This window comes from Notamacropus eugenii, chromosome 3, assembly GCF_028372415.1.
Source record: "Notamacropus eugenii isolate mMacEug1 chromosome 3, mMacEug1.pri_v2, whole genome shotgun sequence".
NCBI classification, from domain to species: domain Eukaryota; kingdom Metazoa; phylum Chordata; class Mammalia; order Diprotodontia; family Macropodidae; genus Notamacropus; species Notamacropus eugenii.
The window spans coordinates 136,335,063-136,354,824 of NC_092874.1; the positions used below are offsets into that span (position 1 = coordinate 136,335,063).

General features: G+C 36.2%; 1 protein-coding gene across 2 annotated transcripts in view; it reads right to left on the reverse strand.

Moving 5' to 3' along the window:
* Positions 1-19,762, reverse strand: part of MET (MET proto-oncogene, receptor tyrosine kinase) — a 153,743-nt gene that overhangs the window by 107,698 nt on the left and 26,283 nt on the right. For both annotated transcript variants that reach the window (XM_072652967.1, XM_072652966.1), the window contains exon 2: positions 13,345-14,555. In XM_072652967.1, the coding sequence (XP_072509068.1) occupies positions 13,345-14,541 (1,197 nt within the window). In that variant the 5' untranslated portion in view covers positions 14,542-14,555. The remainder of the gene's footprint in view (positions 1-13,344; positions 14,556-19,762) is intronic.

Below are 19,762 nucleotides of genomic sequence, written 5' to 3' on the forward strand. Positions count from 1 at the left end.
CAGAAAGTTTGTGTGGGAAGGCTACAGTGTAGTTAATAATTGTTTGGATGACCCATTGCTGCCTAGATTGTCTTTAAACGGACTTGGATATTATTTATGTTGTGAGTTAAAATGAAATTCCTTGAAACAACAATTGCTTAGACAAAAGTCTGGCATAATCCAGGTATTCAAATAAGCCAATGTTAGTCATGTACCTCAAAATTAGCGTGTTTCATTGCTTATAATTTTGTTACATATTGATGAATATGTAAATAGATTTGCAGCATTATTTTATTTTATATTCAGCTAAGAGCCATGAAGACTTCATCTTCAAAATTCAAAGTCCCTCAAAATTCCATGAGTCTTTAAGTCTATGACAGAAGTGAAAGAAAAGCTATACTAGCACTGGGATCATTATTTTTAATGTTTATTAAAATGACCTTCATAGTTGACTTCCATTCAAATTCTGGCTTATTTGAAAGTCTTGAGTCAACATTTTTGGTCATAACGTGTTTCTCACAGGCACTTATTACATTAGTTGAAAATGTAATTCTACTGCAACCTTATTCCTTGGGTTCAATGTTGAAGGATCATAGGGAGTCATAAGTAATAAGTCACAAGTAAAAATAAGTCATAAGAAAAACATTATTATAAAGAGGTTCTTCTGGTCCTTAGGAAAGCAAATTCAAATACATGCTGACCTGATAATGAATTTAGCACTGTTATAGCAACTCAGGTTAGACCTTTAATATGTTTATATTTTTTGATCAAAGAGCTTGCTTCTGAAGACATTAAGAAAAATGAAGAATTTAAAATGAAAACAGAATGGTTAGTTCTCAATTATCCATACTAATGGGAGATATGGGTAATACAGATCAATGTAATCCATAGGTAATCCAAAGCTTCCCCTTTATATAACAGTTTCAAATTTTCCACACACACATAATTTAAATAGACAGCATGGTGGATACCATGCTGCAAAGCTGACTCCTTTGCTTTGTCTTTCTAATACTGTGATGTAATTACTATTGAACAATAAAATAGGCTAAAGGAGGGTTAAAGTAGAATAGAGAGGGGGAAAAGAGTAAATCAGTGATTTTCATAGATAAAAGAATGATAATCCTGGAAGAGTTCTTTTACGGATGAGGAATGTGAAACTTTAGCAAGGCTAAGTAAAATGTCAGCAGTCAATTAGACCAGACCTTGGTCTCCTGACTTCAGTGGTCTATCTTCTGCAGCCTTTTTTTCCCCCAGAAAGCCTCCCAGTGACTCAAGGAATCACTGAGTTTTAGAGCTGAAAGAGCCATAGATCAGAGGACCATAGATTGGTAGCTAGAAGGGAACTTAGAGGCCACTGAGTCTAACCCCCTCATCTTAGAGTTGAAGAAAGGGAAGCCCAGAGATGGATGTTAAGTAACTTGTCACAGGTCACCCAGTCTGGAAAATACAGATATGGACACAGATGTCTGTCTTGAATGCCCCGAGATGTATATTAAATAACTTGTGCTGGGTCACATAGTTATCAAATGTCTTGAAGGTCTTCCTGCCTCTAAGTCTAGTACCTTATCTATTATACTATGCTGCTTTTCTGTCCCTGATATACTTTCCCTTACTCCTCAAATTCATTCACACAATGCTCACAATCTTTGATTCACTCACATGTAAACTCAAGCTCCCCATTCCTGACATGCAGTCTCCCTTCAAGTTCAAATGTACCAAAATTCTCAAACATAGATTTTATGTGTGACTTCCATTTTAAAATCATTATTTAAAAATAACATGTCATATGCTTATATGAAGGAGAGATATAAGAAAGAGATGGTAGAATGAAGTCAGATAGACAATGATAATCATCCCACATTTGGGAATCACTGACCTAGCTAAAAGAACACATACTGTATAAAACATACATATGAATTTTCAGCTCCATAAGAATATCCCAGTGTGGGAACACCTTCCATAAATGGAGACAGCCAATATAACCACTTAGATAAGACCTAGAGAATTGTCTAAGGCATACCCAAGTTATGACTTGCTGAGGGTCACATAGCTATAAAGTGTCTGAGATGGGAGACCTGGTGTTCTTGACTCCTAGCCTAGGACTCATGTGATTGCTATAGTATTATAGTGCATCAAGTGTTAAAATAACAAATTTCAATTTGGGTAAAAAGATCAAACATTAGTCATATAGAAATAAGGATATTTTTATGTAAGATTGCTGCCTTTATAGTTGTTAAATTTTGAATGTGACTCATATTTTTGGATTTTAGACTCAGAAAACTGCCTAAAATTAAGAATGAAAAATTCTTGATGGTATTTGTTCATGTAATAGTATATTCTCATATTTCTGGGCACAGTAAATAGAAAGAATGAAATCATGGTGCACATTGTTCATCACTAACATAAAATCCATTTTCTTGAGAGTGCCAGATTGTTTAACTGAGCTACCTCCAACCATTATAATTATAGGCCTATGTTATCTTTAATATTGCCAAAAATTAGCAGCTCAAATGGTGTGAGTGACTATTGTTACATGACCTATAAAGTTATTTATCTTTGCTTATTTTATTAAATATCACTAGACATCCCCTCAAGAGGAGAGATCAATAATGGATCTTGTGGTTTCCTGATGGAAAGCAGCAATTATTTTCTTCCATTACAGCTTAAACATAACCTAATTTTACCCATCTATCATCTTTATAATAATAATAATAAAGAAACATTACCATATGTTTATTTTCTTGTCTCTTCCTATTCTTCCTTGTTGACCTCTTTTTTGATTGTGTTCCCTTCCAAAACTATTTTAATTTATTTTGCTTTTTTCCTTTGACAGGACTATAGCAATGACCAATTAACTTTGGCATCCACTGAAATACTCAGCTTGCACTGTGGTAGAAAAAACTCTACTTTCAGTTTCCTTTATATTAGAATAAAGTTGAACTACTTTGTATTAAAATATGAAGAGGATTTGCATATATGCCTCATCAGCAACTACACATATGAATGCAAAGATATGGGCAAAAACATTCAATGTGAATGTCTTTTTTGTTTTTTTTTTTTAGTTGGGGGTGGTGGTGGTTGGAGTGAGAGGAGGAAAGAGAACAATTTTGTGATTATACATGCTAGCTTGGTGGATAAGACCATGTAGGTATATCCTCTTTTCCCCTAACCTTCTTCTCCCTTCCCCTGCCCTCCTCTCCTCTCCCCATTTAATATTCTCCTCTGTTCTCCTCTCTCCATTAAACACTGCCCTGATGTCTCATTGTAGTGATAATGCATTCTGAAAAACTATACCAGTAGAGTGAAAGCCCTGATAGATCCTGTCAACCAGGAAATGCTTTGTAACCTGTAATCTCAGGACTGCCCTGGCTAAAGTTTGAAAAAGGTTCATGAGCAGAGAAGTAGGGCTATCGGTGATGGATTTCTTTTGTCACAGGAACTCATTAAAACTATGTTATTGAAGATTTGTGATCTCTGTTAGTTAAGGGATAAAATAAGGAATCCTCGAAATGTTAGAAGCACAGTCCTAGGAAGGATGCCCACAAATCAACTGCTATTGGGAGAAATTAAGCACATTGAAAGAAAGAGGCATCAAGTGAAGTAGGCATCACCAGAGGCTAACAGAACACAAGTCACCTGTGTCCACAAACTGGTCCTATGCACTAAATTTGTATTTCTTTTTGCGTAATTATGTCAATTCTTCAGTCATATGATTTCGTTCTTTCCAACGATGGGGATCACAAATAGATATCCTTGAGTTGCTTTGGCTAAGAAATAATTATCACTTGGGTCTAGCAATTGATGAGCTTCTCTGAATTTAGCTAGGCTGATCCTTGGCACAAAAGGTGTATGGTTCTTTGCTAGACCTGTTTTTGAAACCTTTCGAGTTTGGTAGCACCTGCTACCATTTGTGTCTTGTTAGATAAATTTTCAAAAATCCAGGGTCACCTATACAGCACAAGAAAGTATCAAGGCAGTACTTCCTTATTATTACTTTGTATTTTGTATTTAATTATCTGTGTAATATCTTGTTTCCCTAATAGTAGAACAGAATCACTCCTCGAAGACAAGAATTTTATCACTTCTGTCATTGTAGCCTCAATGTTCTAGCACAGGTTTTGGCACACTTGATAAATGCTTACTGAACTAAGTAAAACTGAATTATATGAAATAAAATAAAATGGTTGTTTACCAAAGTAACTATGTTTCTTAAGGATATTTTCTAGGCATAGAATTTTATCCACTTTTGAAGATATTTATAGAGAAAACCTTTGATTAACTGGAACACTTGGAGAGTTCGGTGGCTAACTGCATTTTCTAGTTAATGAGAATTACTGCATGATTCCTTTTGTTTTTAACTTGTTGCAAATCCTTTCAACATGCATTCGGCCATTTCCCTGTATTAGTGATATAACATACATCAGATAATTTAATCCTTCTTTGATGATTGGACAGCTCATAATGCCTCAGAGTCAGCATTCAACATTGATTCTCATTGCAGAGCAATTTAAATGTTGAAGACTGGAAGGGAATGCATACTGCTCCTAGGCTGTTTATTGCCTTGGATCAAAAAATAAAAAGCAACCCAACAGTCATCATCTTATTTGTCTGTGATTTATCTCCAAAGTGCTTTGTTAGGACAGAGGAGTGATTGGGAATAAGGTATAAGCAGACAAGAGGAACAACAGGTCAGGTTAATTGAGGGTTATTGTTAATTAACATTTGATTAAGATTTTTAATATAGTACTAATAGTATTCTTTTCAACTCATCTATCTTTTTATTCTGAGATTAGAAAAGTATTTCCTCTTGATTCCCCCCTCTTTTACCTTCCCTAGATGATTATCCTCCCCCTTATCTAATCTTCAGTCTCTCCCTTTCTATTGACTTCTCAACTACTTACAAGTAATCTCATTGTTTTCACCTTTAAAAACCCTCATTTAATACCATCCCCACTAGCTATCCTGAAATATCTATCCTCCCTTCTTAGCTAAGGAGCAGAAAGCCACTTATATTAAGTACCCCAATTTCATCTCCTCTCACTTTCTTCTAAACTCTTTGTAATCTGGTTTCTGACATCATCATTCACTGAAACTGCTCTCATCAAAGTTACCAGTGATCTCTTGATGGTTAAATTAATGACCATTTTTTTCCAATCCTCATCCTTGACCTCTCTGCAGCACTTGACACTGTTTTCCTTCTGGATACTCTGTCCTCCCTGAGGTCTCATATTCTCCTTTTATTTGTCTGACTACTCCTCATTTTCTTTGCTGGATCTTCATCTACGTCTGTCTCATGAACTGTGGTTTTTCCTCAAGGCTGCCTTATGCTCTCTTTTGTTGTCTCTTTTCTCTCTTTACCTTTTCATCTGAGGGTTGCATCAGTTTCAAGGTTTTAATTATTATTTCTATGCATGTGATTACCAGATCTATACATCCAAATCTAGTCTCTTTCCTAAACTATACTAGCAATTTCCCATTAGAGATTTCAAACTAGATCTTTTGTAAGCACCTCAAACTCAACATCTCAAAACAGAATTCATATCTTTCCCCTCTTTCTACTAAACTTCCTTATTACTGTTCTTCCAATCATTCAGGTTCACAACTCCAGTATTATTGATTCTTCCATCTCACTCATCCCACATATCCATTCAGTTGTGTAGATTGTGTAGTCTACAGATCATCTTTCACACAAGTCCCCTTCTTTCTTCATATAACCACCACACATATTCATGCCCACATCACCTTTCACTTGGAGTACTTCATGAGTCTTATAATTGGCCTGCCTGTTTCAAATCTCTTGCCATTCCATCTTCTACATGACTACTAAGCTTATTTTCCTAAAGTATAGATCTGATAGTTTCACCAGCTGCCTGGACTTAATTACCTCTAGGATCAAATATAAATAAATTCTCCTATCTTTTAAAGCTTCTCCCAACCTGCTCCATCTGTCTAGTTTTCCAACATATTATTATTCTCCATGAACTCTGTGGTTCAGTCATACTGGCCTACATGCTGGTCCTCACACATACATTCCATGTCCCATCTCTTTGCCTTTGGTCCTCCCTGCCTGGAAAATGATTCTTCATCTCTATCACAGAGTCTCTGTATTCTTCCAAGACACAGCCAAAGTATCACCTCCTTCCCCATTCTCTTAGCTCCTGTCTTTCTTTTTCTAGGTCTCATTAAAGGGGCCATGCCCTGGCTTACTTACTTGCCTCACCCTAAGTAAGTACCTGCAAAGACCTTGGCCTAAAGGACCCAAGGTCTCCCAGTGCATCCTGGGTCATCTCCAGTCATCCTGACGAATATCTGGTCACTGGATTCAGATGGCTCTGGAGGAGAAGTGAGGCTGGTGACCTGCACAGCCCTCCTTCACTCAAAACAGAGTCAAGTGCAAGTCATGTCATCATTTCTCTGATGGCATGGTCTTCTTTGGCAACAAAGGATGAACACAAGCTCCCAGTTAGTACCTTCTCTTTTATGGTTACCTTCTGTACCTTGCACGTGTTTTTGTGTACATATTGTTTACCTTCTTGGAATATAAGCTCCATGAGAGCAGAGAGTTTTTTCCCCTTTGCTCTTCATCCCTAGTACTTAGCACAGTGCTTAGCAAATGGTTTAATAAATGTTTGTTGATTGATTGGTTTCCTCTTTGTCAGTCTACTTTGTGGCAACTGCTGCACTTGAGTCAACTAGATGGTTGATGAAGGGTCAAGTGCTATGGACATGATCAGATAAGTGAGATCAATTATTGTAAAGCCACATTGCTAGGTAAGGAATAAGAGGGGTGTGTGGCACTAGGTAGGGTATTCTGAGGCAGCATTCAGAAAGTCTACAGAACAATTAATGCCACATACCTTTCTGAACCATGGCCCCCTTTGCTCACAGTTGTGGCAGCAGACCACAAGGGTACAGAATAGTAGTTGCCCTAATAGCTGTCTATAATCTTTCAAACTGCAGCATTTAGCTCTACCCCTAGCTACAGATTCAAAGGATTCTTGTTCTGTCCAGGCACTCTGATTTTCAGTGTCTTCCAGACTCAGTACCTTCCCCAGACAGAAAGAGGCTCTTAACTTTCTTTCAATTGCTTTTTCCTCTTTTAAACTGTCAGACTGAGGCTCTGTTCTTAAAGAACCCACAACAATAAGCTGCAAAAGCTGAAGTAATACAGCACCAGAATCCCTATTGTGTTGGTGCCTAACCATGGATGAAAAAATCATAAAATGTTCCAGTGAGGAGCATTTTGTGACGAATTTAGAAGCCATTTAGTTCAATCCCTTTATTTTTAAATAAGGAGGGAAGTGAATCCCAGAGCAATTAAATGATTTGCTACAAGTCCCAAGTAGCAGAATTAGATTTTGAACTTGGGTCCTTTGACTTTAATGGTGCCTCTTCTACATGGTAGACATCTAATAAATGACTGCTGATTTATTGCTTTGATTGATTTTTAAATAGGCTAAAATATTTTCAAAAAGTGTGAAGTCATGACCCCAATAAAGATAGCACCTCTGCCTATAGTTCTCTGGCATCAAATGTACCATGTAAGATCCTTAGGGAGGTGATGCCAGCTATGTGAAGCTCAAGAAGTAGAGAAATATACTGACTTGGCAAGTCATGGAAGCAAGAATAAAGAAGAAGCCTTGCAAGGGAAGCAGGTTATAGTAAAATTTAAAACATTTGGTATGTTTTGTTTTTTTCTCATGGTTTCTACCATTCCTGTTCTTTGCAACATGACTAATGTGAAAATGTGTTTAATAAGAATGTAGAGCCCATTATAAGACTGCATGTCATTTTGGGCAGGGAGGGTGAAGGGAGGGTAAAGGGAGGGGGAGAAAATTTAAAATTTATGGAAGTGATTGTTGAAAATTGAAAACAAAAAATCAATTTACAAAAAACAGTTTGGTAAAGTATTATCATTCCTTCTTGTACACCTTTCATTTATGTCCACACACCAACAAATCAATCAATAAGCATTAAGTGCCTACTATATTCCAGGCACTGTGCTAGGCACTAGGGATGTAAAGACAAATATGAGACAGTTTCTGCCCTCAAGGGGCCCTCTATTAGGAGAGACAATATGTGCACATATATGTATACACAAAATAATAAAAGAGTTTTGGGGAAGCTTGAGCTTATACAAACATATACACACAATATAGCATTGGGAAAGAAAAAGGAATGCGATCCATAAAGCTTAAAGACTTGCCAGAGTTTTGATTTTAATATTGTCTAGAGACTATGGTCTATTAGGCTGATCATGAATTTGACTAGTAGACATTCTGGCATTAAGTAAAGGTGGGTTTGATGCCAGTAAGGCACTACGGTTAATATTAAGTGGACTCATGCTGAGGTATTTTGTTTATATTTTTAAGAAATTGATACCTACAGTTATTCCTAAGTAGCACACATATAGACAATATATATTTTTATATTTATATTATTAAAATATATTATTTAAAATTTTTATATTTATATAAACATAAAACACATTTAGGGATAAGATTTTGTGACGTCAGTATACACTTTTTACAACATATTCTAAGTATAGATTCTGTTAAGTAGAATGTCACCCAGGAGAGGACTGTTCTGTTGGTGGTGGTGTTTTTTATTCATACTAATCAAATGTATAACAGTAGAATTCAGAACTGCAGTAACACAGATGAATGCCTGAGTGGATGTTGCATAATTAAAAATCAAATCAAGAACAGAATGACTTCTGCACCTGCAATTCCAGTCACTTCACAACCTGCTCCATGGTTTACTCAGAGAAGGAAAGGAAGGGAAGGAGAACATAATGCTTCAATTTCAAGGCTGTCAGTTTCTTGATGACCACTCCTAATAGTGTTTACATGTCAAGGGAGGCTGCTACTTGTCACCATAGCACCAAGTACCATCATCTTCACTTCAGTCACAATCAGTAAAGTTTGTACAAAATTGCTTGGGCAACATTAGGATTAAAGGAGATGTATCATTTCAACAGGTGCCTTTCTAGGTGAAGGTCTCTACACAATGAAGGACTTATATTCTAAATTTTACTAACAACAATTGTAAAACTGTCCAATTGAACTGAGGGCAGCCCTAGAAAAGCAGGGTTAAAGTATGTCTTTCTGGCATCTTGTATGTCCGTTAATCTGGACTGATAAAACTTATGCTGTGCTACAATTCTTTTTTATTTGTATTTTATTTTTAAAATTAAAAAAAATTTAAAATATTTCTTTATTTATTTGTTTTTAGTTTTCAACATTCACTTCTATAAGACTTTGAATTCTAAATCTTCTTCTCCTCCCTTTTCTTCCCTCTCTCCAAGATAGCGTACAGTCTGATATAGGCTATACAATCATATTAAACATATTTCCGCATTAATCATGTTGTAAAGAAGAATTAGAACCAAAGGGAAAAGCCATGAGAAAGAAGAAACAAAAAAAGAGAGAGAAAACAGTGTGCTTTGATCTGCACTCAGACTCCACAGTTCTCTCTCTGGATGTGGTTAGAATTTTCCATTATGAGTCTTTTGGAATTGTCTTAGATCCTTGTATCACTAAGAAGAGTTAAGTCTATCAAAGTTGGTCATTTGTACTATAATTCTTTTAAAAATTATCGATAGCTTCTGTCTTAATATAATCTAACTTTCTGAACATATTCTTTCTCTCTTATCCAGTGAGCCATGCTTCTTAACAAAGATTTGTAAAGATAGCCAAGCAACTAACCAAGGCATCAGACAAATCTGACACCCATAATTCTCTGTCTTTGAAAAGAAAGAAGGGAAGTTGTGTTATAATTCTAATAGTTTTTGTTTCTGTATAGCATTTTTGACCAAGGATTTCAAAGAATCTGGCAATTTTCAACTTTCAAAGACCTGGTAGCATGTTAGAGACAAAGTAGAGAGTTTAAGTGACAAACCAATCACAGTAAACTGATGTTACAAAGTGAATAATAAATAATAATAAAATTGGGTCTCAGAGTTCTTGGTTAGTTATTCATATTTTATATTGCATCACAACGCTCGAGAATTTGAGGACAGAATAGATTTCTTTTCTTCTTATTTTCCCATGTACCATTGTGTATAACTGTATATTTAAATAATAAATGATCAGCTAGCTAATATCCTAGAAAATTGCAAGTACAAATCAGTGCCATTTATCATACTTGATATTTTGTCACCTGCCCTGGTGCTATATGGAACAATTTTTCACTTAGTTCCTTTGCAAACTGGTTTAATTTAGGAAATTATTTTGCTTTTGTAAGTAAGACTTTACTGAGTGTCATCATCATAAAATGGAGTCTGGGGAATGAGTGTGATCTGGTTATTGGAAATATCTGATGAGTTTTTACATGGGTATATATAAAAATAGATAAGGTGAGACTTCTTAGTCTCATGAGGACTTCTACCTAAGACAGCCAAAGAATTATATCAAGCAGGCTCGTAGGGGAAACACAACAGATGGCTTAAAGGTATTTTGTTTTATGGAATTTTGCCAATATAAATTTGGCTTATTTTGTAAGAAGAGTGTGTTGGCAAGCTCCATCTTGTTTCCCTCAGTGACTTCTGTGTAGTGAGCACTAATGCTTTTAGGTGTAGCTAATATAGAAGAGATGACATTTGGAAATTTTTCCTGAAAGTAACTCTGTCTTGAATTTCACCAGACCCTCAGTTTTATCAGTTCCAAAAGGTATATCAGCAGAGTCAAAAGAGATGGGAAGTTATTTAGGTTTATTTTGGAGAGTCTCTAGAATAGATAAGTATTTTTGCCTTGGAGATTAAAAGCTTTTTAAAATAGTAAATTTTTTAATTGTAGCAAGAGAGAAAAACGTTACAGTGAGGTAAAGTCCAGCAAATACTTTCCCAGCTACTGGCCATATAGTCTGAAAGCCCTCTAGGAATTCTTAATAGTATATTTTCTTAAACAGAGGTTCTCTCTCTCTCATTCTGTCTCACCATCCATCCATCCGTCCGTCCATCTGTCCATCCATCCATCTGTCTCTGTCTATTACATTTGTATGTTTGTATTTACAGTCGTATAACAATGATAATTTTAAATCCTAAATACAAATTTCTTTGTACCACAGAATCAGAGAATCTCAGAGTTGAAAGAGAATCCATATGACATCCAGCCCAAACTGTGGCAGAATAAAAATCTCCTCTAAAATACACCCCCCAAAGTGATCAGTTAGCTTTTTTTTCTTAAAGTCCTCATGGAAAGGAAAAACCATCACAATCTTCATGTCTCCACAGTTCTAATTGTTAAGAAGGACTTCCTTTCATCAAGCCTAAATCTACTTCTTTGCACTTTAATCCATTTGTGGCTCCTAGTTTTTCCTGCTGGGACCAAAGGAACAGGTCCAATATAGAGAAAGACAACAAACACATTCCCCCTAAATTAATCCTCATATGGCATACCATTAGCCACCGTAGTGGCTATCCTTTATATTCTCTCCAGTTTATAAATTTTCTCCTTAAAATGTGGCACTAAGAAGTGAACACAGTACTTTAGATGTCCCTCACTTAAATCCAGTTCAGTTGCGTGTCATGGCATCACTTCCTCCTCCCCGATGTCATGATCCTCTTTGAGAATGGACAACAGCAACGACAACCAGGACATGTACAGTGGGGCCCTCATCTTCTTGGCTCTATACATCATATGTCTATTTATGCATTTTAAGATTGCATTAGTTTTCTGGCAGTCATATCACAACTCTCTTCTGACTTATATTGAACACAATTGTTCATTAGAACCTCCTGCTCTTTCTTTCCCCTGTGCATGAATTGCTTTCTAGACATCCATTCTTCATTCTTTACTTAAATTGTTTATTATTTTTTTTGAATCCACATTCAGGATTCAATACTCATAACTATTAAATTTCATCTTGTCTCTTTATTGTACTATTCCAGACAGTTTAGATATTTTTGAGTTCCAAATCTGTTATCCAATATATCAGCTATTCCTCCTGGTTTAATATCATCATTCTATATACATTTGATTAATCATGCCATTTATGGCTTACAGTCTTCGATTAGACTGTTGGCACAGAATGCATTCACTTGTTTAAGATCACACAGCTAGTAAAAAGCCAAGGTAAAACTCAAACCCAGATCTTCTGATTTCAAGTTTAATATTTGCCCACTTCACACTGCCTTTTATTTCATTCTTGAACAGCTCTTATTAATAGGAAGTTTATTCTTATGATCAATGTTTATTGGTAAATGTTTAACAATCAGCTCCCCGCAAAACCAAATTATGCCCAATGTATTTTAAAGTTCAATCTGTATTACTATCGTTGTTATTATGATTTTCTCCATCACTTTCTTAAATTTAGACAATCAACAAAACAATAAAGCAAGGCCTCATTTGTGGAATTTGCCAATTTCTGAGGTGTAAACGCTCACAATAATAATCTAACAATTGGTCAAGAACTCATGCCAGTTGGCTCAGCACACTTTGCCTCTCCTGTAACTTCTGGTTCTTTTGTCTGTCCCCTGGAAATTAGCAGAACTTATTGACTTCTTACTGAAGAAATCATGGACAAATCTGATTGGGACATGCCCAGACTTCTAGTTATTTGTAGTAATACATGCAAATATGTGTGTGTGTGTACACTTCCAATTATATGTATGGATATATGTGGATATAAACACATGCACACACACATACATATGTGCATGTCCAAGAAAGCAAGTGAGGTCACAATCCATTGAAACAAGCTAAAAGCAGAAATTTTTCCCTCAATTTTCCTAAATTATTTAGGGAAATATATGGACTCATCTTTAAAATATATAATTACATATATTTTCAGAGAGTTTTTTCTTAGCCCTTTTAATAATAAAGGTATGAATATGGAATCATTCCTATCAGTTGAAGAATGAGATCTCAGAAGGAATCTTTCCTCTTGTTTATTTAACCCCCTAAACTAATTTAAACATTTCCTTCTAAGTACTACTCATCTCTTCATACAGATGTCTACATTTCAATTCATAAAAGCCATCGTTTTATAGAGATTAAACTTCTGTAAATCTGACCAAATCAGTAGCTACAATAGTTAATATGAGAAATTGTAGTACAAAAATATGAATTCAAATATTCTATTTCTCTTTTCTCCCCAGGGTATGCACAGTTTCCCCCCAAACTATGTCTTATGGGTTCTAATAAAAATTCCAAAGCAAACATTTTCCAATATATTTACAAATTTTCAGTTGAATGAATGGCCATTTATTAAGACCCAAAGAGTTGATTTGATTTTCAGATCAGTAGTAGCATAAAATTTCCCCTCCTAATAAATGTAATTGTATAATTATTATATAGAGAATTGTATTGTATGCAAAATTATATAATTATATATGCATAATTACATAATAAATAAATGACTTACCCTATTAAAACAGTGCTTGTGATTATTCCCATAAAAATGCTGAAGACATCTCACATTATTTTTGTTCACAATTCTGTTGAAGAAATCGTTGACAAATTTGATTGGGAATGCACAGACTGCTGATCTCCTGGTTGGCTCTGAAGAGTCTGGTTTACTTTGTGCAAATACCCCGAAGATAATATCATCATTGGGTCCAACACCTATTTGCCTAGCTAGTTGTGCACCAGGCTTACTCACATATGCGGCTTGTAGAATATTAAATACTTCTTCCCTTGTTGATCTCTTTCTTCGCTTTTCAGTAAGGATACATTCAAGAGGCATTTCCATGTATGAATGCAATCCAGAGTCAGCTGAACAGAACCTGATGATTCTTGTATGAAAAGTCTGAGACTCAAGAGTTTCTCTTTGGACTGTCAGAAAATAAATGAAGTCACTGCTTTCAAAGGCATGTATATATTTAATGGGATAAGAATCTCGGAATTCAGGTAGAACATCAATATAGGACTGGTCTGTCAAAAACTTAAAACCATCTTGTGTTTCCTTTAGCCTTCTAACAGATATTGAATGTAAGGAATGATCAGAATAAGAAGAATTTATGGTATTGCCCACAAAGAAGTTTACAAATCGGTCTTTTTCTGTCAGCAGAACTTTGGTCCCTAAAGTGCTTACTACACAGTCAGGGCATTGGAAGGAGTCCTCATCCATCTGTGGGGAATATATACAATTAACTTTTGACTGTATGTCAGCAGCATTATTGGGCTGAAACACATGGAGCTGGCAGGTCCCTCGATTGACACTGCCACAACTAATCAGCTGGTCATCATAGTAGGTATCAATAAGCAAGGCCTTGTTGACATTATCCTTCCAAACACTTCCAGATAAGTTGGCTTTGTGACTACAATCTTGACATGGAAGACAATCAGGGTGTTCCAGCACAGGTCCTGTCTTGTACTCAGAAACATTATGAAGATCTTCATTTAAGACATAAATCTTGTTGACTGCCCCCAGGAAGATATGATGATTGTGAAAAACGATATTCTGGATTGGGGTTTCTGCAATAAAGTTGGGAAGTGGATACTTCCTATTGACGTCCATCTCAGACTTAACTAAGGCTTCCTTACACTCTCCTTTGGAATTGGGCACCAAGGTAAGCAAGATCATTATAATCCTGGGCACAAGCGCAGCTGAAGGCTTCATTGTGAGACGCTGATCTGCCAAAACACATGCAAGACAAAAGTTGTTTATGCTTCATGGGAAACAAAGGTAAGAACTGAAAAGAAAAATAAGAACAAACTCCTCAAAATGGGACTGAATCTGTAATTTTGTTTTGTTGAGACAGAATGACTGTATGGAAGGATGCATTGTGTGCTGGACATGACCGTATGAAGCTTAATTTTGGATCTATTACCACAAACAATTATTTTTCCATTCTGAGATACAAGTCAAGTTGTATATTAAAGACAAAGAAATACCAGCTAAATTAGACTTGCTTAATGATGAAAATAGTATACATAGAAACTTCCTTTGTTATTTAACTTCTTGTGACTTTAGTATTTGTGGTTAATGACTAGACTGATATTTAAGTGTTCTCAGTTAAGTAAGTGAATTGTGGTTAGGTTGGGTTTTTGAATCAGCATCTACATTATATTCTAAGTCACAGAATACATTGTTTTCTTGGAAGTTTGAAGGGTTATTATGCTAAATTTAGTTTTCTTTTGGAAGAAAACAATCACAAATTCTAAAAGCAATAAGATCATATGCGGCTCACAGGATTTTTTTTTGGGGGGAGGGAAGGTATACTTATAATTTGGCTATAGTCAGCCTATTGTTACCGACAGACAAATGCTCCTGTTAACATTAGATCATAGGGGATCTAAAAATAACAAGCTTGGATAATACAAAAAAATCTTTATAAATCAAGTGCTAAAATGATTTCCCAGGGAAAAACCATACATTATTTATTTTAAAATCATAACACTATTTATAAGAGAAGCCTACAATGTAATTATATGTACAAGGTCAAGATCTCTGCTGGGAAAGAACACTTATTTTATTAGCATTCCCTTTCTAATTTTAGAGTACACATACCAAAAAAAATCATAAGAACTCAGACTTGAGAAATTTTCTAGTCTACCCATACCTGAAGCGGGAGTCCCCTACATTCTGTCAAATCATTATCAATCTTGACAGTGTTTCTAGGAATGGAGAATTCACTACTTGAAGAGTAGGCCTATTCTACTTTTGAACAGCTCTAATTAAGAAGCTTTAAAAAAACTTCAAGAATTTTTTAAAATCTATTTTTCTTTATATCCGAAGTCACACAATTTACTTTAAATAGATCTAAGCTATATAGCAAATATGACTATTTGATATAATTTCAGAGATACCACCAATTCCTTTAGACCCCCAAATGTTTTTTTCATTGAGTTTGAAATTCTATCAATCTGAGCCATGTGATCACAGAATCATAGAATGGGAGTCACTAGGTTCAGTCTCCTCATTCTGCTGAGGTCATGAGAAGTGAAGTTACTTGCCAAGGGTCATAGTGTCTCCATTTGGATTTGAATCAAAGTCATTATTACTCTAGTTCTGTACATAAGAATTGTACATACATTCAGTATATCACTCCACACAAAGCCCAGCTAATGCATAAATTGTCCTGCAGCACTTCTCAATGGCTAGAAAGTGATGGAGAGAAAGACTTCTGGTGAACATAAGGACAAAATTACTTAACAATGAGAACTTCCATAAATGGAATGGACCAATAAATTCCCCATCACTTTACATCTTCAATTTGAGGGTATATACCCACTTATTAGGGATATTGTTGATAGCATTCATTCTTTGGTAAGGGGTTGGACTAGGAAATTCCTTCCAGTTCTTCAGTCTTATGATTCTAGGGAAGGGCAAGAAGAAGAAAAAGCTGAGTTAAGAGAACAAAGTAGGAATAGCCAGAGAGGTAGGAGAAGATCCTGCATAATGTAGCTTCCTGAAAGACACAGAAAATGTTTCAAGAAATGGTGAACAGTATCAAACACTGCAGACAGAGTTACAAAAAATCCAAAGACTGAGAAAAGGCAAATGGATTTGTTCAATGGTTACATTAAAGAGAGGAGTTTTCGGAAGAGTACTGGAAGTCAAAATCAGATTTTAAAGCGTCAAAGAATGAATGGTTGATGCAGGGAAGAAAGGGGTAGTAGAATACTCTTTAAAGTGAAAGGAAAGAGAGATGATGAAAGCTTAACCCAGAAATGAGGCAGGAAGTTTATTTTTCTTTTTTTAACATAAAGAGATTTAATTATAAGTAGAGGAGACTTAGCCAGTGGAGAAAAAGTGACCAAAGATGCAAAAGAGTGGACATAATAGATGGAACATGGAGAGACAAGATCAAGAACCTAAGGACTCACTTTTATGAATACTACTACTACTACTAAACAACAAAAATAAGAGCAGTTCACTTTATACTTATTATCTCATTTGATCCTCATAACAACCCTGGGAGATAGGTGCTACTATTATCCCCATTTTACAGATGAGGAAACGGAGGTAGACGGAGGTCAAATGACTTGCCCAGGATCACACTGTTAGTAAATGTCTAAAACTGGAGGTGAATTCTGATCTCCCTGACTTTGGACTTGGAACTCTATCCATGGCACCACTTAGCTGCCTCCTTGTAGAATGTGAGCTTGTTGATGGCAGGACTTTAAGTTTTCTCTTCATTTCTCTATCCTAGCCTTGTGCCTCACACAGAGTAAACAGGTATTCTGTAATGTATGTTTTGAAAATGTGAATTTATTCCAGTGTGACTGTTATATTAGGGAACATATTTAACATAATAGGAATTTTGAGTTTGTTTCTGGGGGATTTCTTTCTCAATTAACAGTCAAAGGACAGAACAGTGGGCAGCTTCCCAAGAACTCACAGGCAGTAAGCAAACCTTGTGACCCTCTACTTCCACAGGCAAACTTCAGGTCTTTGTCAAGGTAAAGAGCCATATTTATTGCTAACATCCCGTGTAGTAGGAGATGTTGTCTGAGAAGGGTTGGTCTTCACAGATCCAAACCATTCTGACTGGCCTCTGCCCCCAGTCCCCTGCCCCTGTGGCCTCAGGGAACAAGGGAAGCTCCAGAGGTGTGGCCTAGACCACCAGCCTAAGGCTATGTGGCCTCTATAGATGTATTTATGTAGTTCTAAGTCATTTATCATGAGTTAAATTTTTTAAAAAATTAGGTTCCTATTTTTTATGCATTACTTGTGGATTTTTTTGAGCATTGTAGTCCTGATCCCACTTTCTCCATAAACTCTGCAGTTTTTATTGCTAAATATTGAATCTTACAGTGCTGTTTGGGAATGCATATTGTCATGTTGTGGGAGAATTGCTTACACTTAAAACAATTAGTAATAATAACAATAATTAACATGTATTTCATTTGATCCGTACAACAGCCCGGGGAGGTGGGTTCTATTTTTATCCTTTTTCCCATGAAGAAACTGAAGTTAAGTGCTTTGCCCAGGTTCACACAGCCAGGAAATGTGTGAAGTTGGATTTGAACTCAGGTCTATCTTGTCTCCAAGCCTAGCCTCCACCCACTGTGCCACTTTGCTGCCTTTTAATTTAATTGAATTAATGGAAGCCTTGTTCAAAGAGAGGAGCTTGTGTTTCTCTCCCTCAGTGACTAGACTGCAAGAGAAGAAAGAAATTTGAAGCAGTGAGGGAGAGAGTAGGGGAAGTGTGCAATGGATGAACTGGATCCTTTAACAAAGAAGGAAGGAAAGTTACCTGCTGAGAAGAAAAAAGGGGGTGAGGGTGATATTTGGCCACTTGAAGATGGTGAACCCTTGAAAAAAAGAGGACTCACCACTGTGGGAAATTTGAAAGGGAGTCAACAATTCAGATTATAACTCCCATTTCCTCATTGCAATTCTCTAAGGAGCAGTTTTTAAGCTCTTTCATATCATGGATCCTTTTGGCAGTCTGCTAATGCCAACAAGACCTTGTCTTCGAATAATATTTTAGATGTATAAAATGAAGTACATGAGATTACAAAGAAAAGCAATTATACTAAAACATGGTTATCAAAAATATGTATTTTAGAAGTTACTCAGCCCCAGGTTAAGAACCTCTTTGTAAGAGAAATGATGTAATTACTATAATTTTTTACTTTATTAAATTTTACATAATTTATTATTATACTGGCGAAGCTAGAGCAGTGAATAAAGTGCTGGAGTCAGAAAGACTCCTCTTGCTGAGTTCAAATCTGGCTTCAGATGGTTAGCTAACTGGGTGATCCTGAGTAAGTCACTTAACCCAGTTTGTCTCAGTTTCTTCATTTGTAAAAGGAGCTGGAGGAAAAAAAAATGCTCCAGTATCTCTGCCAAGAAAATCCCAAATGGGGTCATGGAGAGTCTGACGTGACTGAAACAACTAAACAACATCACTGATCATGCTATCAAAATACTAACATTACTAGCAATTGCTACATTTTACAGATAAGAAAACTAAGCCTTATTCCTCATCACATAGTGTATGATGTGTGACTGGACCCCAGGCCTCCTAACTTCCAGTCCAGTGTTCTGTGTCCTATCCTGTGCACTAAGTAATTGAAGTTAGCATGAATTTGCAGTGGAGTCAGCTGGCACAGTTTTATGAGTTTCTCAAGGCCTGGCAATCCTCCAGGAGCAAGAGTGCAGAAAGTAAACATGGGAGTGGAACACAGTGGACAAAGTGGCAAGGGATCCTGGGGCTCTTGCCTGGAAAGAATCCAAACCACCTAACCATAGAATCCAGGTTAGGGAGGGGTCCAAATGAAGCCAGAAAAGGGCTGATGGATTGGGAAGCTAGAGCTAAGGAGGTACTCCTGATAGGGGCTCAAAATAGGTTGAGTAAGTGTGAGAAAGGAGAGACCATGTGATGGGGTGGGAAAAGCACTATATTAGGAAGGGGGAAAGGGAACTAGCATTTCTTACTCACCTACTATGTGCCAGGCACTGTGCTAAACACTTTACAAATATAATCTCATTTCATCTGAGTTACAGACTTGGTTCTGCCATTTATTAACTAGGTGGTATTAGGCAAGTCAAAGTTTCTCTGATTTGCAGCTTATCCATTAGTTAAGTGGAGATAGTGACACAGATCCTGACTTCTTCCCGTAAGGTAAGCCAGTGGTAAAATGAGATAATGCATATGTAGGAACTTTTAGGGAAAAAATAGACTTCTTTTAATTAAAAAAATAGGTCAAGAGATGCTACAGATGGGAATGTTGCATGCACTTTCAGATGAGGTCAATATATTATTAGTTTTCCTTAACTGTTTTACTTTGTTACAAAAGATCTCTCATAATGCAGGAGTAATCTGTAAATGTATGGATTATAAAAAAAACAGAACACATGAATAACATTTAGAGTGACAAAAAAGCAT